At 37.8% G+C, this 26,107-nt stretch overlaps 1 protein-coding gene across 2 annotated transcripts in view; it reads left to right on the top strand.

The window, feature by feature from the left end:
- Nucleotides 1–26,107, top strand: part of ADK (adenosine kinase) — a 263,640-nt gene that overhangs the window by 204,422 nt on the left and 33,111 nt on the right. For both annotated transcript variants that reach the window (XM_084210310.1, XM_084210311.1), the window contains exons 8-9: nucleotides 17,277–17,312; nucleotides 23,393–23,507. In XM_084210310.1, coding sequence (XP_084066436.1) covers nucleotides 17,277–17,312; nucleotides 23,393–23,507 — 151 coding nt within the window. The remainder of the gene's footprint in view (nucleotides 1–17,276; nucleotides 17,313–23,392; nucleotides 23,508–26,107) is intronic.

Here is a 26,107-nt window from a genome sequence, read left to right as displayed (position 1 = left end):
AATTCATACAGCATACTTGCATTTCTTAATACTGAAGTTATGAGTTCATACCCTGATTTTTACTGATACCGACTTGATGTAAATTTTCACCCAGGGTTATTATTAGTACTGTCCTTATTATTATTAATTATTAATAGTGGTGTTGTTGTTATCATCATTATCATCATTATCATTATGGCTTTTTAAAAGCATCATACCTGAACTCCAAAGAAAAGACCAAGGATTACACAGCAATGCAAAAATTCTATTCTTCTCAAGTGGTACCAACCTTAAATTGTTTTGTCTCAGTGTTGACTCATAAGAGCAGATTTCCAAATGTAACAGAGCATGAGACAAGCAGCCACAGTGCACCAGCCTGTTAACCTGTACTTGTGTAACTTCTGCACCAGCAAAACAGCACAATGAAGTGAGAGCACCGCTGGTGGATGAAGCCTGTGAGGGGGTGATTTGCAGTTACATTAGTGTGAAGTTGCACATTGCAGCCTGAGTTGATCTAAGAATTTACTGCTGGAGGTCTTGCTCCCTGTTGTCCCTTTCTAGACTTGTAGTTTCTGTCTCTGATTCCCTCTGTACAGTGTAGCTAAGGCAGCAGAGACATGCTTTGTTTTTTGTTAAGAATGTAGTTATTTAGAGACAGTCCATCTAAAAGTAAGAAACCAAAAAACAGTCCTTGAGCTTCTTTCCCAAAGAGAAATTGTTAGTCTATAAAATCATGAGGCAAGGACTGATAACTACTATTTCAGGGATCCTGTGTTAGAGCTACCTGCACTGTTTTAGTCCTTCTAGATGTAATTAGGTAAAGTCATTGTGAATAGTGTGTGTACAAATTTCCATCTTTGAATCTAGCCTGAATGTCAAATTTCAAATGATAATTACTTATGATATATGGTAAACCCTTTGGGATACAGCCAGTGAGTATCTATGGTAAAGAACCTAGTTGTCAAAGAATTCATAAAGTTCTTGTACACTCAGAAAATATATTGAAAGCATGTAAGGTTATGATACAGTATATATCACAGCAAACAGAGGTCAAATATCTGCATTAAGTGAAAAATCAGACTTAATATTGGCATTAGAGAGATGACCAGAACATCAATAATGCATTAAAATGGATGCTTTCCCATCATACATGAAATTAGCACCTTTTCTCTTTTTTTCTTGCAGCAGCAGGATTCTCTAGTTTAAACGGGTCTCTTCCAGTTGCTGGGCATACGTTGGTGTATGTTCTGTAAAAGACTTACTCAGCTGTACTGCCCCCATCACTGATAGCTGGCTGGGCCTTCCAGTCTCCATGGCCATCCTAATCCATTGGATAGGATGATAGAATGCAGCTGTCACAGAACACTGTTTGCTTTGTTTCTGAGGCATAAGACTTCCAAGCCATACATGTAATGTAAGCCAAGGAAATGATCCCAGGGGATCCACTTGACCTATCAGTGCCTGCCTTCATTCTGTGCCATGGGTAGAGCAGCAGAGTTACAGTCCTGCTCTAAATTGGAAGACAACTGTGCTTCCTTTCTCTGAGTATCAGTTCATTGTCACTATGTGTGAGAAGCTTGTGTTTAGCCCCGTGTTAAGCTTGTGCTTCGCTGTTCCAAAACAAGTTTGTATATGAAAGACATAACAATGGTGTTATATTGCTCTGCTGGGACAAAAGGGGGACCAAAACTTTTTTCTGCCCATTACTGCTGTTTGCTGAAGGAGGCAGGGCCCAGCCTGTCTTTCATTGTGCATTCCACATCTCAGCCATTGGTGGATAATTTGAGGAGAGGAGGAAATAAAGAATAAGGGAAAGACTTGAGAAGATCCAGTGGGGCTCTCTGCCTGGAAATGGCTCTGTATTTCCCAGTGATGGAGAAATTGCCTTAGCATTTTATACCCACAACAGCTCAGTCTGGCCTGAGTGCAAACCTGGAAGTGGTTTTCTTTATTCAGGCCAGAAGCCTGTTCATACTTTGCTACTTAGAGGCCAATAAATTACTTCTTCAGAAAGCTCCTATTTTGATAAATTGATGTGCTTGTGTGTTTGCACTATATTATGTACGAGGAGCCTTGTCATCTTATTGAAATTATAGGACATTGAGAGATACCAAGTATTTATGGCTAGATTTAACGATTTTAAAGGAAGGAAATTATTGCAGCCCCAGGGCAACAGTAACTTGTATAGTGACAACTTATACATGTTTTATGTACCTACTTACTTCAGTGTTTACTACAAAAGTATAGTTACCATAGCAATGACCATGTCACCAGACTTCTTTGCTAGTTCTGAAATACAAAATACCCAAATGCCACCTGAACTGTGAATATTCTCTGCACAAGTATTGAAAGTAGAAGTTGAAAGTGTCACACACTTTTCTAAACAGCAACACACTGATTTACAGAACATTTTATCTTGCAAATGGATGTTGGGTTGTTAGCATCCCTAGTACTGTAAATTCTTTGCCACTAAGCTGCAAGAAAAGCTACACTGGCTCATATCACAAGAGACTCCACTAGTATATACTTAACCCATAGTCTTCTGTGGAATATTGGTACTCACCTGCAATGTTTCAAGAAAATAATGTGCACTATTCAGGAAGACACTTCATCTGATTTTCGGTGTTCACTAAATAAAACTATCCTTTGGCTATTTACAGGTTGTTAGTATTATATAAAATAGCATCACAGAAAGTGGTGTGATGTTTACCTGCTGATTCTTTTACTTTAGAAATGGCAAATTTATAAAGAATTAGGTGGCAACTTCTAAACCTTGGCGTGCAGCTCACTAACCAGTAGAATTGAGAAGCCAGGTTCTAGATTTCCCAAGTCAGCATTAACCACTGGGCAGTAGTGCATTACCTCAGTATGACTTGTGGGCAAAGAAAAGGTGAAAACTCTTACCACACATGTAGACCACTCCTTTTCATAGCTAGATTTTCCCATGCGTAGGCAGTGTGAGTTAGCCTGAATACATATAACAATTACAAGTATGGATACTTGAAGAAAAGCAGTTTGCAGGACTGCTGACTTAATCCACCCTATCAGTCATTCTCCTTTAATAAAGGCTGGTCTACAAGGAAGCATTAATCTGAACTGAGAGAGCACATCATTTTAAGCACATCAGCTTTTTTTTTTTCAGATTGTATTGTGTAAACTTGTGGACAAGCTGGACATGCTGGAACAGAAGTGGGGTTTTTTTTCTTGTTTATCTAAGGAGAAGCATGGCACATGAATTACTGAGCAAACATGTCAACATGGAGCCAGCCTTTAGCAATCCCATGTGAAAATGTAGAAGTAAAATTGATCTACGTTCATGTAATGCATGATCTTGTCTTCCTTGCATTGTGTAGTGTCAAAATTCTCACAAAGAAAGAATCTCACTTAGCTGGGGAGGGACGTGGACATGGTGCTGTTAGGTATTACATTTATCTGTAGGAGTTTTAGAGAAGAATAAGGAAATCACTTTAGCTAGGAAGTTTGATCCAACTTCCCTAAGTCCTTGAAGTGAACATGTGGACCAGGTGGTTCAGATTCCAGCTTTATATAGCAGTGCTGTTTAGACTCTTTAACCTGATCAGAGGACCCCAAAGGAAAATGAAGTCTTAAGTTAGAAAGAAGGAAGGAAGCTTTTTTACACAGCTTCAGTGTTGACTGAGAATTGTGTAGAAGGATCAAAAAAAGCCTCTTTCATGGTGTTGTAATTCTTAACCATTAATAAGTAATTCCAGCTACTTCAGTTTTTGTTTGGATTCTTTCTGTTCTCCTATGTTTCTTTCTCAGAAAAAAAACCTTCAGTGTTTTTATATCTATCTAGGCAGCAAGTGGAATTTACAATTAATCCTTGAAGTGCATAGGTGTACTCTTCAACCAATGACATTTGAACTGACCCAGGACAGGCAACCTGCAAAACTAGATGATTCAATTTGCTGGTGCTTCAAAAGTACCTTCAGCTGTGTGACTGTGCATGAATTACCAGCTCAGCCTGGTAGCTCAGGTAGTTCTGAGACCTCTGTGATGCTCCACTGCCTGCTACAAACATGCCCAGAGACTCATATTGTGCCTGATCCTTGCAGAGACATACAGCCACTCATTTCCCAGCTAGCCTTTGGCAGTGACGTGTCCATGGGGAAGGTAAGATCCGGCAAATCAATGGACTGTGACTACCCAGCTTTACGCTGATGGGCAGGTGTGGGGGAAACTTTGGCCAGAGAGTCCCTCATCCCTGCAGTTGATGGGCTGTGTGATGGATTAGATCACTCTATGTCCCCTCTTTTACCATGTACTGCTTTCATAGTCAGAGGTGTGTTTGTTCCAGCTGTGATGTTAAAAAGTGTAACTGTTTACATCTACAGGGAGGGTCTGGCCAGAGCATTATTTATCATTACTGCCAAATACGCTCAGTACAGACTGAAGCACATGCATCTTGTGTATGGTTGAAGGTGTAATGTACACTCATCCTTGTTGACGCTGCAACTGGCTTAGGAATAAATCTGCTTTATTTGCTGGGTGAAGGCTGTCTTTCTCCTGCTAAAATCTGACATCCAGTTCTTGTTCTGTAGCTAGTCAAGTATTGTATTTCTTCTCTGTTCTCTTGCTGGTGCAGCCACCTGGTGTGGGGTGGATTCCATGTGTGTGATGCTCACACACATGCTGCTCTGCTGCCAGGAGCAGAGGACATAATCTTTTGTGACATGAAAAGAAACTTGCTGGTACAGTACATTACTAAATGCTACAGACTGACTTCATGAAATGGGAACACCGCAGGGGAATCTGGCAAGGAAGATGTGTTTATGTAACTGAATTGAGTGTTGCAACTGCCATCACTTAGTTCCCTTGGCTGCAGTGAGCGAGTTGTGAGAGAAAAACAATCCAAACAGAGATCTTCAGATGCCGAGGGCAGCTCTAATTACATACAAATAATTAATAAAAATGAAGTGCAATATTGTTAGAAAATACAAATACCATTAATTTTCTTCCATGATCGTGTGTACCAAGATCATTGGTAGGGACAGAAACACTCAGGCTTTTGCACTTTTATTTGAAGTATATATTGTTTGAGTGTCTTCAGCACATACTGATATCCCAGAGAGATTCATGACACAAGAGTAATTGCACATAACATAAACAAGATCTGCATTAGTTGGCTCTTTTACTCAGAATCCTTTTCCAAGTCCAGATGTGTGATGTGTAAATGTTAGGAGAACAGAGTCCTTATGAAGTAGCTTTATCAAATGCAGCTAGTCTTCCAGCAAAAAGGAGAAAATATAAATTAGCACTCAAGACCTTGGTCAAATCTGGTGCATAAAATTTTACGGTTATATTTACGTTCCATATGTGCTTTGGACGAGTGCCATGTTTGTAAAGAACTGCTTCAATATTATTTTTTTTAAGTGACACTTTTAGCACAGTATCCTCTGCAAACTGTTCACTGCTTGCCATGTAAGCCATCCAGGCTCCAAATAAACTGTTCATTTTCATGGTCTAAACCTGAGATCAAAATGCCTTTTTAGAGCATGGTGATTTTCAAAACATGGCATGGTAGATATCATGTGTGGCTCCTTTAAGCACAGTTCAAAGAGTTGATTAACGTGACTGAAAGAGGAGCATGCATGATATAAAAATCTGACAAGAGGTAAGGAATTAGGAAGTTGTAGTATGCATGTTTGCTAGTGCTGAATATCTGTTCTGACTTGTTTATAACATAATTAGATTTTAGTACATTATGTGAGCACTACATTCCTTGTAGCTCTTTAGAACAGAAAATAAATCTCAAACCAAGGAGATTCTACAAATTTGTGCCACTTTTCAGAGGCCCCAGCCTATTTTTTCTTCATTTCCCTAAATCCATAAATAACTGTCTTTAAAAGAAAAAAAAAATTCCAATGCAGCATCTGGTGTGCTGTTATTGCCACTACTTCTGCTCTGAGAGTATAGCACTACTGCTTTAGAATGTTCTCATTCACTTGTTATCTGGTATTTGGCCAAAAAATTTATTACCAATGTAAGAGAAAGAAGTACATTTCTGGACCCCAAATCAGAATGCAGTCTGAACAAAAGAACAGCACTGAGCTGACCCTACAGCTCTTTTCAAATTTCGCACAAAATTGAAGAGACACAACATCTTGGAAAAAAATCACAGGAATCCTTTGTGTTGGAAAGTGTGAGTCAAACTAAATAGCTTGAAATAACTTCTGTTATATTTAAACACAAATGTAATGCTAGAGGCAGAGGAAAAAATAGATTATTTATACTTCGAAACACTCAGAGGTGTGAGAAATCTGCAGTGAAGGGCTTGAAGAAGTACATAACTAAAAATAACCTGTCCAAAACTGAATTACTGCTACTATTACTATGACTACTAATTTCAGCTTCAGAATAATTTGTAGTCTTCCACTTGTCACGTGTGAAATAAGAAAGGCATCAGGTACAATTGCAGATTCATTTGCTTACATATACTAAGCATATAGAACTGGTTAACAAATATATAAATGTACACTAAAATTTAACGTCGATCTGTTATCTCAGTAATTAAAAAATAGTTGGAGACAAATCCTGAAATAAATGTAGCATTTTGAAGTCATAGAATTAGAGGTTAAATGGTAGCTGTTCTGAAGTGTAGCTGAGGCTTAAAAAAAATTTTCCTTGAGTCTGGAAGTATGTGGAGAATGCACATATGGTGGAATCAGAAATGGTAATTTTTTGTATCATTCTGTACCAAGTTTATAAAACTTTATTGATTGAAAACTTTGATAGATTTTTATGATCCTTTAGAATATACAACTGGTGCCACTAGGATTGTGTCCTTGCTTAGCAGAGATTTAGAGAACTGTTCTTGTAAAAATAGCACTGTTGAAACTCTGAATTTTCTTTTATTCAGATGTTGACCAAATCTTTCATTTCTCTTCTGTGTGGACTGAGTCCAAATTTTATTTTTCAGCTTGGCTTTAAAAGTTATCGCTGTGAGTTTATGAACGTAGCAAATTGTACAACAGCTTCAGTCATTATTATGCTGAAGGAAAAATGTATTTATGATTTAATATTTTATAACTAGTGAATATATCAAATAATATCTTGAAGGAGGAACAGATAATAAGTCATTGCAACTATATTAACAAGGTAAAATAACTTCATAGTAACAAAAATATCTATCAGTACCATTTAACATGAATGGTGCTATAACCAGTGTATCTCAAGTTATAGCTGTCGATCTTCATAACCTTCAAGTGCTCAGAAAAGGTGATGGTGCCAATAAATTGTTATATTTTAGTGGGTGGGATTCCATTGCAGACACCTTGTTTTTCCCTTGCTGGGGGTCTAGTGAATATAATTGCTTATGAAATCCACTGATTTAACAAGGAAGGGCTTGGAAAATGGGTACATATGGAAAATTGAAACACAGGGAGCTTTAGGGAGGGGGATCACATTTGTTTTGTAGTTATCTATATATGCATTTGTAAAGGTCATGTATGTGTATGTATATGTATGTGCGTGCATAAAGTTGGTTTAACAGGGAAGGCAAATACCCAGCAGGCAAAACCACTGTGAATTCAGCATATCAGTATTACTGCTGCATATCCAGTGCAGCTTGGGGCAAATGATCACACTGAAAGAAAGAGATCCGCATACAGTTATCCATGCTAAACTATGCCCTTTTGACAAGTTGTTGTCATAATTATGTTGTTATGTATTAGGTGAAAGATTACTGATCTTCAATTCAGGAATGTAATTTTCCATAATTACAATATCTAATTTCAATTTTTTTTCCTATAGGAATTGATGCATATTCATACACCATTTTATTTTATTATTTTATTATTTTTGCCTCTTACTTCTTGTCATTTTCTTCTTTTTTTTTTTTTGTTTCTTAAGTGTGGTGTCTTAAAAGTAAAATGGAATGTTCAGTATGCTTGTAGTTTCATTTCTCATGGGAATTCTGAACCCCTCTTTGTCAAGGAAAATCACAATATCAAATTTCAAAGACCCTGACAGAGAGAAGAAATGGCCTGATGGGAATCTCATGAAGTTCAGCAAATGGAAATGGAAGGCCCTCTTACCTAGGGAGGAATGTTAGTCCCAGGACAGGCTGGGAACCACCTGGGTAGAAAGCAGCCTTACAAAAGAGGACCTCAGAATTTCAGTGGAAAAAAAAGATTTGAGGCAGTGATGTGCTTGCACAACAAGGAAGGAAGAGCTCAGCATCGCAGGCTGCATTAGGAAGGGCACTGCCCGCAGAGATTGCCTCCCCTCTGCTCAGCCCTGATGAGATGTGTCTGCAGTGTTGGGTCCAGTTCTGGGCTCCCAGCATGGGAAGGACAGGGATTTACTTGAGTGGTGCCACCAAAGGGCCACAAAGATGAGTGAGGGTGGAGCATCTGTTGTATGAGGAGGGGAGAGTGAGAGCCTGAAGAAGAGGAGGGTCAGGGAGATGTTATCAAGGCACACTAACAAGAGGTGCTAAATAAAATGGAGGCAGGCTCTTTACAGTGGTGGGAGGTGACACAGCAAGGGACAACAGGCACACATTCAGCTATGGCAGATTTGATTTAAGCATAAGAAAAAAACTCCACTGTGATGATGGTCAAGTGTTGAAACAGATTTTACAGAAAGGCTGTGGAGACTCCATCCTTGGAAATATTCAAAACTGAGGGGTCCTGGGCAACCCTGCTTGAGGAGTGGGGTTGGACTCTGTAGATGATGTGCAGAGGCCCCTCCCAAACTCAACCACTGTATGTCTTTTTAATACCATTTTAAAATATGTTGGAATCATATCCCTTTAATTTGATTATTTGACTATTCTTTTCATCTCTGATCTGTTTGAGCCTATCTCAAGTTCAGGATGGCTTCTAATAGAAAAATGAACTTTACCAAACTCCCTCATCCATAAATACTTAATGGTCAAAAGCAGTTAAATTCTAACTTCTATGGATTTTTTAAAAATTGATCCAAGAAATTAGCAACTTGTCCAAGATGATGAATAGTGCCCTAGTCACATCTCGAGTTAGAACTTGTGTTCTTCACTCAGGACCAGAGTGATCTAACTGTGGTCAGATTGAAATTTTGTTTTTCTGTGCAATGACCATGTTGTGAGAGAGCACTGCTGGTACAGACTGAGAACTGGGTTTTTCCTTCCATGAAGTAGCTAAAACCGAAAATTTCAGAAAACAAAATTCATCTTGAGTATTCGTATCCTGAATACAGATAAATGCGTCATTGAATTTGCATTAAACAGCACGACAAACTCCAGTAAGAATCCTAAAGTCAACTGGGTTTGAAATTCATTGAAAGGGTAAAATATGTAATTTAAAGATCAATTTAAAAGATATTGTTATTGCTGAAGATTTGCAGTGAGCAACTTTATTTTTTTGCTAGTGTTAACAAGCAAAGCAAGCCCAGCACATGAAGAGTGTGACACAATGATTGCTTTTTACAGAGTTCCCAATGCCACAGCCTCAGTTATAATTCTAAGTGGCCGTGCATGACATCACACTAAACAAAGTATATAAAACAACTCAATTTCACTGCTAAAAATATATTAACCTTTTACCAGGACTAGAGAGAATCCTGCTAGATCCTAGCAGTTTTAGCAGAGTGTCTGATTATTTTCTTCATCTGGAATTGCTAGATGAGAATGTCTAGTCTGATTTCAGGCTAGTTTTAGTGGCTGTAATCACAGAAGGCCTCCTTGAAAATGATGCAAGGTTTTATTTCTGTTTGTCACTCTCCAGACAGAAAGGTAGTGCCAGGAGCGTTCAATGAGCAGTAGTAAAGACTTCAAATGACCCCACACATCTTCTATTTTTATATACAAATAAAACTGTTATCTTCTAGCTATTAATATTTTTGCTTTCATTTTTGTTATGTTCTTGTGATTTAATGATATTTAGGGAAGGGGTGTCTTTTTTTCTTCTTTCTCTCTTCTGATGATGATGCATTTATTTTAAAGGTAGAAACAGACATATTTGTATAGAGAAATGGTGTAAACAAGTATTGTTCACTAATTTGATGCTTGTAATATGTGAGGAGAGAGACACATACAGAGCCATAAGAAGTTCAGTTCTTTAGGTAAGGATGTAAGATAGAGATGTAAGTAATAGCACTTTATCCATCGTAAAATTTCAAAATGGCTCAGAGGCACATCCCTGCTGCAGCCGTTGCAGACCCTGTAATGGCATTAAGCTCTGACTCAGGGTGATTCTTTCCACAGAAGATTCTGGCAGGAGCTATAGTTCTGGTGGTAACCTGAATAGGAGAATAAATAGCTTGAATATTAATGAATTCTACGTGATACAAACACTCCAGGGTGAACCCAAGCAGGACAGGAAATATGTTTCTTTCTCAATTCTTTTCACACTAGGCTTTTTCAGACAAAACCTTCTGGTACTCTGCCAGAACCCCCTCTGAACACTAAAACTTTAACCCCATATGGTATTTATACTTATTCTGATTATTCACTTGAACTGATTCTTATTATTTTATATTTTCGGCTACCGGGTGAAGGCAGTGTGCATATATTTGCCAGTGCCTTTAGTATTTCTGGAGGAAGCTGAAATTTTTTTTAGGATATGATATGAATTCTCACTATCTATCCTTCATGGAAAAAAATAAAATTGGGGTCTAGTACGGCTCATAAGAAAAGGAAAGTGGGGTAAAAAAACCCTTAGTGTTCCTTTATGATAATCTGCCCTACCAATTGATGCCAGCTGTGTTTTTTCCAGTAATAACCAGGGAGGGGTGGATACTTGCTGGTTCTCAGTGTTGATTCTAAAACTGTGTGCAGGGACTGTCCATTCTCTAACCACTTTCACTGGCCTTCTCTGAAGAAACATGAACAGATTTACACTACTGATTGAATCAAGGCTTAGTTCTCTGTGTTGTCAAACAAAACTAATATTGAAGCATTACATCCGTGTAGCACATCCCCACGCCTATCGCAAACTTTCTCAGCTGTAACAGAATTTCCCCACGTGTTTCAGAAAATGTACTGGGTGGTTCTTTTGTCTTCTGTTCTCAAACTCTTATTATTGACTCATATTAAAGCAACTATCTCTAAGGAAAAGAAAAAAAAGGAAAAAATGAAAAGCATGAAATTACATTTACCTTTGAGCCCTTAATGCCTTTATAAATGGCCATTTTTTAATAAAGGCATATGAGGTTGTATTGCCTTTACACAGTGAAATGTAGTAATAGTTGACCTTAAAGTAATGCCTGTCTAAATCCAACTGCAATGACATAACAAGCTGGATAGGACTATCTGCAGTGTTTTGAGTAACCACTGATAGCTCTTTAGCGCAGATTGAAGATGAACACGTGTATCTTACCACTAACTACAATAAATGTACTGTTGACACTAAAGGTTAGTGGTCCCGCTGGAACTCTGTCCTGTACACTTTTCATCCATTCATTTTAAGTAGCAGAATAATAGCAGCCGCTTGTTGAAATCATGTTTTCAACTGATCAGCAGAGTCTTTAGTGGAATCTACCTCTAATTCCTTAGGGAGGTCATGATTATCATTACCACAGCTTTGACATCACCCCTATTTGCATGAAAGTACTTGTAGTTCTTGTATGCTGTTAATTCACCATGTTAAGAACTGTGGATTTGCTGTGATAGCTCTCTGTGTGTGTATGTATATGAATCCATTACTTTCCTAGAAATGGGACAGAGAATAAAATCAGATTTACCTTAGTCTGGCTTTGTGAATCATATACAAGAAAAAGTGGTATAAAGACAGATCATAGTGCTGCACATTCATAGGCTGCATTAAATACCTGATGATTTGATAGAGCACCCCACCAACTCTGCCATGAAGATAGCGGATGTATTTATGACATCTTTGTTATAATTCAAAGGCAGCAATTGAAAATCCATTGTCCTCTCTGTGCCTTAAGTCCCATTTCCAGGATCATATTTAGTATAAACTGGCCTGAAGCTGGAAGAGTAGAAAACATTTCATGGCACAGCTCACTAGGTCTCTTTCTTAAAAACTAGTTGATCTTCTGCGCTGTGACAAGTTTTTTAGGAAGGAAATACCAAAAAGAGGGCACATGGTAATTCATTCGTCATTACGTTCCAAGAAAATAAGAAGGGAGATTTTAACAAAAGAGAGGGGTTTTTTTTTGGCTCATACTCAGATTTACAGGGCACAACAGATGCCACTGAAATCAGAGGTTCTCAGAACCTATGATATATAAAACAAGGGTATACCCTAAAAACACAGAATTGTACAGGAAACCTCTTTGTTAGGAACAGAAAAAGATGGTAGAAGGGACAGACAGAAGGACAAATGTGCCAACTTAAGGGAAGGTGAACTACAAGTCTTAGTAGTTACAATAAAGTCTCATGTCTATAGTGCAGAGAGACAAATAATCCTTTTTCTTTTCCTTGTTGGGTTTTGGTTTTTTGTTTTGCAAGTCTGCTGTCCTTTAGGAAATCATGTATAAAAAGATCTGTTTCAGAAATATGAATCTTCAGCACCTACCTCTAAGAAAGGAGATTATCAGTTTAAGCCAACCTTGATTATTTGAGTCTGTCTTCTACAGAATGAAGTTGTAGATATCGGGGGGCATCAGTTCTACAAAAATAACCCCTATATCTTAATTTGTTTATTTCAATTGTCACTCATTCCTTTTAGATAACAGGGTTTTAATGTTACATTGTTGAAAGTAACTTTGTTGCCACAAGCAGTACAATCTGTAGGAAGGCAAGGGAGGATACAAAGAACACAACTTACACCAGGATTGGAGATGAACTCAGGAGTGGGATGAATGGTAGCAAATGATTATACTGAAGAAAAAGGGAATTACCTGAGCAAGAAAATCACAGCATTCACTGTATTCAAGGAAACAATGTAAATAGAAGAAAACTAACAATCCATACTTTTGAAATATAAGAAAGGAAGAAAATGTTTAAGAGTAATTTTTAGAAGATTTTAGTAGTTTAGAAAGGCTTGTAAGGTACAGTGTTGGAAGTGCTAGTCAAATTAAAATTAAGCATAGTTGTTACCAGTAGGAATTCCCATCAAATGCTGACACAAAGTATATGGTTCTCATGGTCATTTATTATTTCTCATTGACTGAGTTTGCTTTTTTATTTTTTTTTGTTGTTATGCACTCTGCTCTGCACTGGGTTGCAAGGACCTTCCTCTGCAGTTCCACTGTGTGCAGGCTTGAGGTTGCATTGATTCACAGGCTGGGCTGAGCCCTCTGCGTCACAGATGTGCTGTGCAGAGAAAAGAGGATGGTATTCCTGGAAATGTGAATAGGGTATATTTTGGGCAAGTCATGGAGTTTACAGTTAATGAAGTAGGAACTCCCTCAAAACCTGTCAGTAATCTCCCAATTAAAAACAGTAAATCCAGGGGGTAGTACTGTAATATGTGAGTTGAGGTTACTCTGTGAGATATTTTCCCTACCAAGAAGGATGGCAGGGGAGGGATTATCTTCAGTGTCCCCTGCATTTGCTTTTTTTGTGCAATTATGGGAAATGCATTCAGTGTGCAAGGGTATCATTGCTGTCCTGCTGTTTTATCATTTCTTTATGAGATAATGTTGATTTCGGCAATGAAATGCAAATTTAGTTTTCAGTGCTCCTTTTTTTTCCATACAAAGGTTAAAATGCATATTGTAGATAATAATGTTGCTGGTGTTTTTGAAACAGCCTTTGTCAGCTAATTTTGGCAATACATGGTTTCAAATGCTGTTCAGTGCAATTGTGTGAGTTTTATGTTGGCCTACATGATTTAATTTTAACCCACCATGCATATTGTTGCCATTTTTTGCTGTAATTTGATCAAGTAATCATAAAACCTTGGTACCAACAAAAAAAATTTGGATGTGTCAAGAATATTCAATATATGATGGGCCTTCTGTATCTCGTGGCAAACTGAACATGCAATTATTGAAGTTGAGCCATTTTAACTCTATAATCATAGAAGTATTCTAACACAGGGGGCTAGCATAGGATTATATGTTACTCCTAAGATTGCAGAGGCTGATGGATTCTGTGTTTCGAGGGTATGTTTCTGTTTACTTATAAACAAATAGTTTGTACTGCCTCTGATGAAAGGGCTCGGGATTTTAACAAGTCCTGTTAAAATTAGCCTGTGTGTAGATTGTAAACAGTTCCTTTTACTGAGTGCTGGGGCTCAGACAGCAATAAAATACATGCAAGAATGGAAATAGTTTTCAGCTGGAACTCCAACAGCAGTAAAATACATGCAAGAATGGAAATAGTTTTCAGCTAGCAAGCAAATTCTAACTTAACAGCAAGGCCAGCACTAACGGAAGTTGTCTTTTTTATTGTTATCTCCTTAATTAATCTCGCTTTCCTGTGTAAACTGCTCACTATTGTGTAAAGAGAGGGTGTGTGTTAACTTTGGTGACATTGTGTTACTCCCATTAAGTGGCATTGCACACAGGTTTCGTCAGCTTGAGTGTACTTAGGATTTTTTCCCCCAAACAGCATGAGCCAAATGACATTTCACAACTAAAAACAAATCTCATTTCTACTTTAGGTGGTGCAACAATAAATTTGCTGTCACAGTTAGTAAAAAGGTTATACAGAAAAAGGAGTGTGAGTTTTTAATACATTTAGTATGAAACAGTGATAAGGTGGGGAGAGGGTTTTATGAAATGTTCTATAGGCAGTAACAGAAAACAGCTCTGAAAATGCTGAGTTGGAGTAATGAATGAATAATGTGTAAAGTTTATCAAAACTGAAAGAAGTCCTGATGTGAAATGAAGCCTCCCAAGAAAATTCTGTTCTGTCGCTGTTTTGCTCTGCTGTTGTCGCATGTCACGCATGAATGAAAATGCTGCATTCTCTGGGGAGCGGTAAAGCTTCTGTGTGGGTTGTTTATTTCCTTAATCCCTCCTTCTTCGTGATTTTCAGTGTCAGATATAAAATGGAAAGCCTGTAAATATAGTGATTATCATACTGATTATCACCTGCACCAGGGAACGCCCCGGCTGGCCGCTGTAACCCAAGCAGTCTCCACATGTTACATCCACTTAGACTTTAACCTGACTACTTTATTAGAGACGTGGAGCTCAGTATGAGGTGCCCTAGGGCTGCACAGATGGGTTCTGCTTGTTTCCTGTTCTCACTGTTATTGTGAATAGATACTAAAAGGTTCTCATCGCTTTTATCTGGTTAATTTACTTTGAACTGTCCCTGGCAATCAGAGCCTGCCTCACATTTCTCAGCGTTTCACAAGCACTAAACTCTACAGTCCAAATGTGTGTTTTGAGCTTTATAAATTTTTTTTACTGGAAAAGCCTTAATTCTTAAAGGGATCTCGTTCTGAGAGAGGCTGGTTTTTAAAGGACTGTAGGCACAGTCTTTACTGAAATAAGCTGCTCAGGAGTCATTCTGATGTTCGGTTGATAGGAGAGAAGAAAATTAAGATTGCTGTTGTTCTTTGGCATGCTCAGGCACCCTTAGATTAGAGGTCAACTGCAGGAAAATCTATGATTTTATGCTGGCTGCCATTTTTCATGTAGCTGGGCAGCAGACCAGGCTAAAAGATGACGCTCTTACAGGAGAATCTGAAGATGAGATTACTTTTTAACAAATGTGCAATCATTTATCCTTTCTTGTGGAAGGGCCAGGTCTTCCAAAACACATGTGCTCTGCATGGGTGCCCCAGTACAGAAAATTAGGATTAATTCTCTCAAAGTCTCCCACACAAGAAAGCACCACTTCACTGGAACAGTTTTTATTTCATGTACTGGTGTCCAATTTCCTGGCCAGACAATAGTTTAACACAGATGTTAATGTCCTGCTGTATTGGGATTTTAAAGAAATCCCTTAGGACAGATCAGTGTAACTTCCGATTTCAATTGCATGACCAAAAACCTGAGGTTAAAGAAATTATTTGGCTACAAGACATAATTTTTAGTCAATTTTCTTATTCTCTTCCCCCTTATCGCTCCCTTATTTCTCTTATTTTATTTTTTCTTCTGTGTCACGGTCCCGTTTGCGGCTTTCTTGATTGTGTTGCAGTTCATTGTAAGTGCATCACTACAGACTGGAAGCTTGCAAGGCTCCTTTTTTCATACGAGCATAGGCTTTGTTAATCACATGCTGGTTTAGGAAAACACTGCATGATATCTTTGAACCCTACACTCCTTCTTGACAGCCAGGCTAGCAAATGTCATTGACTGTGTGATGTACAAGAAGGGATTCAATTGTAAGTAAATTGTCAAAGTGGCTAACCTTGCCCGCACCCAATTGTCAGGACCATGATTCAGTTTTTCTGTCAACATCAGCTAAGGGTAACCCGGTCAGCCTTATGTTTCTGCAGTGAAGCAGCCTGAGGAGTTGTGCTTTTCAGCTTATCACATTTTATTAACCTCAACTTACTGTTGTTATAATCAATTGTACCCACTTCAAATTCTTCTATTGCCCCCAAATTGACAGATCATGTAGGTCCACAACTATGTGTTTTCTGAAGCACTAAAACCTCTCATAGGTACACTGGATTGATTTGGTACAGTAGTTATTTCTGTTTAGTTAGATCAGCTCACCATTTTGGCTCAAGATTTTCCCCCTATTAATATTACTTGGCAATTATGTGGAAGAATTCAAGTTAAAACACAAAGACTTCAAGGGTTTTCTGCAGTATTTCCAATGTTAAGATGGAAAGTAAGTAAGGGAAAAACATTGCTATTGTCTTGACCATTCCCTTGCTTTTATTTCAAAACAGATTTTTAGTTGCACCAATTAATATAAATAAGGCATGAGGATATACTGATACCATGATGTTTCCTCTGTTCTTTCAGGAAAAGAACATAGTTAAATTGCTTAAAGCAGTGATTAAGACATCAGAATATTTTTAAATGTTCATCTGATTCTACCACAAGGGTCTGAACACATTTAGTGATCCTGATTTTTTAATGCACTGTAGATTACATATGTTTTTTTTAAATGGCTTGATAGCATGTATCCCATGAAGTGCCATTCATAAATGGAGATATGATACAATTTCAATTAAAAATATGTCTGAGGGATGTTTCCTAGTTCAAGTCCTATCTGCAGAAGTAACTTTCCTGGCTTGGAAAAAAACATATTGTACCTTCTTTATTTGAACTTGTGAAATGTGTTGACATTGCACTGTTGTTGGGCTTGAGGGAAGAGGGAGAAGCTTTTGGTGCGACTATCAGAATTGAACAACTGTATATGGCTATATTGAGATAATCGTGTAAAAGGAAAACTGCCTGAATGAGTTTCAAAATGTGTTATTTCTTCATTATCTAGCACTTTATAATTAACTGTTCTTTTTTTATTATTTCAGGAAGCTGCCACTTTTGCTAGAGAGCAAGGCTTTGAGGTGAGTTAACCCACAATTGCACACTAAACAGATCCTAAAGGTTTTTTTCTTGCTGATAATGAAGTTCTTTTGGACAATGATTGATGTGCTATTATACTCTCCAAGCCTCGCAGCGGTTGCCATGGAAACTTGGCAGTCGTCATGGTTTCTTTGTTCTGCCAGCTCAGTGTTATGACGCACTCTGCTAGGTCTGCACCCAACATCGCCTACAGATGTTATTTATTGAATTTTGAAAAGCCTCTTGGGAAGCCGAGAGGTTGGGCACGGTTTCAAGCTGCCTCTGCAGATATGGGACCTGTCAGTTTGTTCAGTTAAAAAGCTACCTCATTAGCTGCATTACACTCCAGAAGGATTCACTGCTAAAGCAGTGGTGAAGCAACACTAAATAGTGAAATATAACACCGCTTAAATAACTTAAACCCTGCCATATGCGGATTATCATTATGCAAATGAATTTTAGAAAGGTTGTATATCAAATTGTTAGGTACTGATTAATGTAAACCATGCTTCTACAAACAGCTGCTTTTTAGAAAAGGTAGTGTGGAAATTGTTTCGAAACATATTCGAGTCGGTGTTTTCTATCTGAGCTCTAAAAATGTCTGATCCTCTACTTTCTTGAAGTAAATACTGTTGATTTTACAGTGATTTTCAGAGCCTTTGATTTCATCTTTTCAAGATATTTATTTGACTAGTACCTCCCATTGGCTACATTCACATAGCTTAATCTGGAGAACCATCAGCTATTGGTCTCTAACCAATTCAAACAGGCAGTTTTTAAATACTATAATTAATGTGACAAGGCTTGTGCTAATTTTGCAGATAGTAAGTGATCTTACTGAAATCTAAATAGCAGAACCGAACACACATAAATCCTTTTACATGTTGCTTTTTCACTGGAATAAGACCCACCTTAATTGATTTGTTTGCAGTGTGAAAGAATAGAAAGGAGTTTGACTGCTCAACACCCATTTTGCATTAATAATAGAAGCCGCGCAATTCAAACCACATCGCTTACAGAGTGTGCCACTTCTGTGTGTGATTGGTTGCATAGAAAAAAAGAGGGAAAGACTGACAGCTTTTGTTCTACAATTTAGATTTCTTTAGAACCATACACCAGCAGGTACATCAATGCCATCACTGTTTTAGCTATTAAAACTGTGGGCTGTCCCATTTCATTTTATGTTTCCCAAATTCATGGGGCTGCTTTGTAGAAATCAAGACTTTTTATCACTGTCAATTTTCATTTGTATAATCTGTATTGTTAGGCATAAAAATACACTTTGAGTTTATGCTAATGAATGAATTTCACAGATGCCTCCAAAATATGAAGCATAAGATATTATTGGTACCCTCTGGTAGCTAGACAATAAAAAGAAAGGAAGTAGTGTATTAAGTCTACCCATTCTATATTTTTATTGCCCCCTTGAGCTAAAGACTTTGAATGTGCCTGGTTTAAATTCAGCTCTAGTGACAAACTGCTTTTGCTGGTGTCTGCTAACTACCATCATATTAACCTTTCCATTAGTGCATGCTTAGAGATTTTAGCACAATTCCTCCTGAACATCCTAAATCTGCCACATTTGATTACAGCATATCAGTAAAGTGCACAATGATTATGATCTTATCTCTTATTACTCCCTTGCTTGGCAACGATTCACATGTCAAGTTTGCTGACAGAGATGAGTAAAACTTGATAGTGTCCACAGTTTTGTTTTCCTATTGTGCTGTGGAGGCAAAAAAAAAAAAAAAAATCACACTGATAATAAAGCTTCTTATGAAAAACTTGAAGAGCTTCAATTAGCCTTTCAATTAAAACTAAGAAAAATTCCCAGCAACTCTCAAAAGCTTGGTTTTTATATTGAGAATAGAAAACTGGTAAAGCATGGCAAATTAAAGGAAAAAACTTGATTGACCAGGGCAAAAATCAAGAGGATGCTTTTCATAGAAGTGATTAAAAGTTGCTGGTGGCTGCATTTGAATTGCCACCTGGAAAGACTTTTGTTTTTTCATCAGAAATCTTTTAGCATAGAAAATCAGTTGGTGACCAGCTTCTTTTGTTCAGTTGTTTGTTTGTTTACGGCTTTTTTGGTTCTACCTCACAGTAATTCCAACAATTTTGTATACTAACTTCATCTTTTACGCATTAAATGAGTTCAATGTATCTGAAACTGTTTTTTGGGGAAAAAAAAGAAGTTAAAATTAAGAGAACTTCAGCAAAATAGAAACCTTTTCTGAAGAAATGAAATCTTGTTATAGGTGAGAGAAAACACCTCTGTGACACAAATCTGTTTATTTCTTTGTGAGGGAAATTCTGTTCAAAGGAATTTTAATTTTTATGCTGCACCATTTCCACAGTTAGTTTTCCATTGTACTTCGCTGAAATACAAAGTATTTTTGTAAAATCAGTCACAATATTTGAAGACCATTATTTCCTTCACTTTATCCCCTGACCAACTCTTATCTGTAATAATCAAAAATAGGACATTACTTCTGATGTTGTCTCTTCTTGAGCATCGCTGTGGGTTTGGGGGTTTTTTGTGAATTTCATGTTCTATGGCATTTTTAAACTATATACATATATATATATATATATATATATATATATATATATATAGTGTATATATATACATACTGTATATTTTGATGACATTTCTAATACTTTCCAAATAACAAAGGCTTATGAGGTTTTGCTTTTACAAAAAAGTAACTTCCTGTTTCTTCTACATAGAAGTTAGGAAAACAAAATACTACTTTAAACATAAAATTTAGGGTTGAGTTCTGTCTGTCCACCCACCCAAGAAGTAAACTAAATGAATGGGACAGTAAATATCTAAGGGATTAGTAGCAGCTGCCATGCAAAATAACTTTTCTTGTTAGAGGTCTCCTCTAAGTCCATATTCATTGGGGAACCATATTAGAAAGAGTTTTGTTACCCTGGACCAGCTTTAGGTCTTTAAGTTAATGAGGTACACTGCGCAGGTGCACTGTTCTGGAAGGATTTCTGCCTGTTTAGGTCAGGGCTATGGCAGTCCCAGCTATCGGGGATCAGTTCCGAGGCAGGACTCAGAAGACGCGGTTTGGCAGCAGGATGCAGTTTGGCACCTGCCCTTGTCTGATCCTGGGATACCTGGCATGCTTCCTTCACCTGCCTCTGTCCCACTTACCTGCTGCCATGAGTGCTGCCTGCGAGGTTCTTCAGGAGCAGCATCAACAGGCAAATCATGCTTTAGTGAGATTTGTACGTCAGCTTTGTTACATCAGATCCAAGTGGGTATGTGGGAGTATCCTGTGAACTCGGGGAGTCTGTGCAGGCTTTAGGACCACAAGGCACTGCAGTCTTGTCATTCAGCCATGTCCAGAGGCGCAGGACATGTAAGAAAGACTCAGTAAATGTGCAGGTAAAAATCACTGCAAACCAAATATTATACACTTTGGCTATTTATTCTGAACAGAAATCAGAGATGGCAACATTTGATGACGTTTGCCTGACAACAAAATGAGAGGCATTAGTACCTCTGCAGTCTTCAGCTGTAAATAGGCACATATTGTAAAATGTCACAATTGTACCTTCAAAAAAAACCTGTGCAAAAGTTAAAGCCTCCACAGCGCTCACATGGAAGCTCTATTTTATTCTCTACCTCTGAAAAAAATTAGTACGGGAAGTAGTTTTGGTGAAAAATGGCGAAGTTACTCTTCACAGAAGACACTATTCAGCTATTTCTAAAGTCTGCAAAATCAGAAGTGTCCAAACCCCTCTGTCTTGAAATTTCTGCTTTTTGAAAAAAAAATTACCTTTTTGACCTAAATACTTTCTGTCTCCTGTTACATGCTTATTATATATTTAATTTTTCCTGAAAATATATATGCTTTTTTCTTTTTTTCCCTGTCTGCATTATTTCATCCTTACCATCACTCTTCACAATCTCTTTCCTCAGGGTCCTCTTTTCTGCATCTAAGTTAATCTTTATTCTTCCTTAAGCTGAAGAAATCATCTCTTGATCATGCCATTTTCTCCTATTATAACTTCATAATTTTCCTTTTAAAATTCATCATGCCAGTAAATACATTTTACAAATATTTTCAAGCACTTTGATTTCTGTGCCTGCTTTACTCCACTGAAAATGTGCCTAATAAAGTCACTAGTAGCCACTTCCTACTTAGCAAAACTAAACACCTCTCCCCTGTTTCCTTCGATCTTCATGATGCTTTATTGCAATTTCAAGTTTGTGGATGTCTTAATCACCAAGGCCTGAAGTAGCTCAGAATTGAGGTTAACCTTCCTGTGGCAAGGCTCCATCCATCCCATATTCAACAGCTTGTGCCACCAGCTGATACCTGCTGTTCATAAACCTCTTAAAAAAAACATTTCAAAGCAGAAGAGCAACAATTTAAATTTTTTTCTCTGGCACTTGAAGAGACTCCTTGCCTTCTGAGAGTTAGTGGGAAGGTGGCCCTTGTTACTGTCCTCAGTTCTTCTCTTCTCTGGCAGCAGACATTGCCTTCTAAAAGCTTTATGAATTGTCTAAGCAGGAGGAAGGAGAAAATAACGCAAGTGAGAGTATCATGTATGGAAATGAAAAGTAGGAGAGAATTTTAGAAAGAGGTGAGGAGATCAATAAATAAAGGGAAACTATTTTCATGTTTGCCAAATGTGTATAAAGCAATGGGCTCACTGACTACCCAAAGTTACAGAAGAAATTAGAGGGAGGCTGAAAGTGCTGCAGAAAAGGTATTTTCACATAACGGATTGCTGGTAAATATATTAACCCAGGCATATTCTCTGTCTGTAATAGTAATTGTGTCAAGAAGTGAGTTTGGATTCATAATAAACAGTATGCAATGCAATGCAGAAAGTATTATGTTTTCATATATTCAAGGCTAGGCCATTGCTATGTTTCACTGCAGCTCCTTGTACAAAGAAGAAACTGGGAAAGAAATACAGCTTTATTTAACACAGATGTTAACAAAGTGGGACACAGTAAATAGCACAGTGTAAAGTTACAGTCATACATACTCCTTTCCTAATGTTAGAAAAATAAAAGAAAAAACTATATATATCAATTATGGCAAGAAATAGATTACACCCAAGTTAATTTGTAGAACTTACTGACTTGAGTTAGAAATCTGAGAACAAAAGTTTCCCATATAGCATTATAAAAGGGTTTGATGCTAATACAAATAATAGAAATACCAATTGTAGATTAGCTTGAAGGCCAAGTCAATTAGAAATTGAAACCCTTTTGTTTCAGATGGTAGGGCAACTGTGAGACTAGAAATTATAATGTTCTAATGACAAGTGGTGTTGTTAGAATTTACTGCATAAATTTAAACATTCCAAACTTGTTGATGTGTAAGACACTGGATGAATGAGAGGTTTGGTTCAGTCTGCCAGGTTCTCTGCTCCTACCTATATGCAGAATGAAGTACAATATTCTTTTAAAGCAAGAATTTCTGAAACTTTTGCAGGTGAGCCTTCCTTCAGAAAATTTGTTATGTTCTGTGCCCCACTGAATATACCTTTTGCCCTTTGCTTCCTTGCATCTCAATTATGCAACCAGCTAGTGGGAGCTGGGCTGCACACCCTCTCAGGGGTACAGTGTACAGTTTGCTTGATGGGATCAGTTGCTGTAGAGAAGTTAGAGAAAGTATTTGTAAGCATGCTGAAGTCAGAAGTGTGACAATAGTATAAAACCTGGCTAAATTGGATGAAAACCAGGCTCGGAGTCTATCCAAAGTACTCTCTTACCAATTTTATTTTTAATTTTATGATAGGTATGGTTAGAATTCAGTCAGCAGCAGAGAAACCCACTAATTGCTCATTAAGAAATGCTCTGTAATTCCTTTGTTAGCTTTGCAGTGGTTGGAATAGCTGAACTATCATTATCAAGATTAAAAACAATAGTCTCATAGTACTATATAACCCCTTAGGAAAATGCCCTTTTTCCTTTTAAAAGTCTTCCTCTACTGACAGTAAAGTCTATTTTATACCTAGCTATAAGAAAATAAATCTTTGATCTGCTAATAAAGTTCCCACCACTCCAGTATGCTGTAACAAGAATTGTCTTTCTCTCTCTTAATAGACTGAAGACATTAAAGAGATAGCCCGGAAGACACAAGCCCTGCCAAAGGTGAACACTAAAAGGCAGCGAATTGTAGTCTTCACCCAAGGCAAAGATGACACTGTATTGGCTACAGGTATGGTTTTCAAATCTCTATTGTCACTCACAGTAAATATTCCAGCTAATCAATTATGAGTTGAGGTTTTACAATTTTCAAATGATAGAGCATTTGCCTTTTGATGTTACTCCGTGTTTTTCATCTTTTACGCTTTTAATTGTTTCAAGAGTCTGAATTTAAGAAGCTATTATTTCATGAGAATGCCTGAGAATTTAATTCTGAACATTTTTATAACATAGATTTAAAATATTGATGCAGTTGGTTTTACTCAGATTTTTATGACTTGAGATTTTATCTGTGTAGCCATCTTTGCTGCAAACAAGAATACACTGTGCCTGCTGAGAACAGCTGTGCAACAGTGTAGTATATTTAAACATTTGCAAAGAGGAGGAAGTGAAATCCAGTACTAAGTGAATTTCCAGGCTTTTTTTGCTTTGAGCAGAAAGTCTCACTTTAGCTTTTCTCAGCCGTCTGCTCTTCAATTCTCAAAAGAGTACGTGGGAAAAAGGTGTTCTAGCAGGATACAAGCAGTTTCTGCTGTCTAAATTGATGATGTACGACACACAGATTTAAGCATTATAAACATGACTGCCTACCTTTTGACAGTCTCTTTAATTCTGTCCACCTATGCCTCTAGACTAAATAAAGCTATTAAAAACACGTGCTGTGGCGAGCCATTTTAGTAGCTCATTCCTTCACAAGGTGAGTTATTAGGCTGGGCTGAATTCCTCCTTTGGAAATCAAATGAAGTAGAGGAAGCTTTGCACCTGGGGGACTGGTGCTTACTCATACAATATTTGCCTCAAAATCAGAATTGGCTTCAGACTGTTGCTTCAGGGCTAGGCACTAAGCAGGTATGTCACTGCTATAAAGATCATTCCTAGCAGCAGTTAGAATTATTTCTTCAACAGTTTGCTCCTTCCCCTATTTTGTTGGCTACAAACTGTTTTAAAGGGAATAGATACCAGTCACTGAGAGAGTTGGGTATGTGTATTGCACTGATGATGATGGAAGTGTTCCTTCCAGAAAGTTACTGCCTGTTGTGAATGGCCCATGTGGAGCCACTCCACTGGAGTATTGTACACTTGACTGAAAAATAGCAGCGTAAAAATGTTTTTATACATGAGCTAGTAATAATGTAGTAAACCTAAATCTTATGTGTAACCCTCCTGTGCTCTTATTTAATTTTCTCTGAGTACTTTTTTTATTCTTCGAACTGGAGTTGTTAACAAATCCATTAATCCCTTCTTTGATATTTTTACAACCAGGAGCTTATTTGAGGACTGACACTTGCTAATCTTAGCTGTTTGTTCGCTATGAAATGAACTTAAATTAGAGAATGCACTTTATATGCATGATAAATGTGAGATGGATAGAGACTGTATGCAATGGTGTCAGCTACAAAAGCAAACATGATAAATGTTAAGGCAGTTTTGAGCCGTGGGATAAGCTATTCAGTGCACAAGCATAGCTGAATCTCTTTGCTATGTTGTTATTCATGGCAGCCAAATAAATGTCAATAATAAAAGAGAATTAAAGATTTTCATTTCCCAGAGGCAGTCCTCTAATACAGCTTGATCTTTCATTTCATTTGTAATTCGTTCTTGTGTCAGGATGCAATCATTCGCCAGGCTCTGTGTGTCATGTTAAGTCATTTAATAATGATTAAGAACATAAAAATGTTTGGCCTGTGGGGCAATTCTCGAAAGAGATACCAATTTGTTATTGTTTTCCCCCTCTTCCTTTGGTGTGGACCATCTTTTTCCCACCTCCTCACATTAAAATAATAATGAAAGAAGCAAAATGTATCCCTGAGTTTAGCATATGATGATACCACAGAATGGCGTAGAGTGTTGCTTGCACACTTATTTCAGAACTAACTAGGTCTACCCTTACAACCTGCTGTGGAATGTATAAAGTTTCTAGATGATCTTTAAAATAATTACTACATTTAGGAGTTACCAGTATAAAATTATTATTTTTTTCCTAATGCACAGGAGTAAAGTTTTTGAAAACTCAGGCTGTTTGTACGTGTTTATCTTGCCTTTCTGAGGGAACAGTAAAGTCTCAAAGAGCTTGTGCCTAGATAAAATAGTGTTTGCGAAGTCAGCTATGGGATTTGAGTATGCTTGTTCATACCTTCTGCTGTATATTTTGTCCAGGTTAACAATAATAAGAACAACGTGTTTGTTGTGTTGAACATATTTATGCAGAGACCTCGACAGATTGCAGAGAGACCTTGACAAATTAGAGAAATGGGCAATCACCAACTGTATGAAGTTTAACGAGGGCAAGTGCTGGATTCTGCATCTGGGATGGGGCAACTCTGGCTGTGTGTACAGACAGGGGGAAGGAGAGGTTGGAGAGGAGCCCTGCGGAAAGAGACCTGAAGGTCCTGGCCAGTGGAAAGGTGGACATGAATTCAGCAGTGCCCTGGCAACCAGGAGGGCCAGCCGTGGCTGGCTTGGATCAGGCTGTGCCCTGTGAAGAGTCACAGCAGATGGGCCACCCCCATCCTCTTTCCCTTTCCCCCCTGCCCATGCATGGGCAAAACGAGACAGGCAGCACAGAGGCTGTGAGGACATCTGTAACAGAGCTCTGTTTGCTCTGTCAGAGGC

This window comes from Fringilla coelebs, assembly GCF_963513975.1.
Source record: "Fringilla coelebs genome assembly, chromosome: 8".
Classification (NCBI taxonomy): domain Eukaryota; kingdom Metazoa; phylum Chordata; class Aves; order Passeriformes; family Fringillidae; genus Fringilla; species Fringilla coelebs.
The sequence above is the reverse complement of the archived record's forward strand: the minus strand, read 5'-3'. Positions and strand labels throughout refer to the sequence as shown.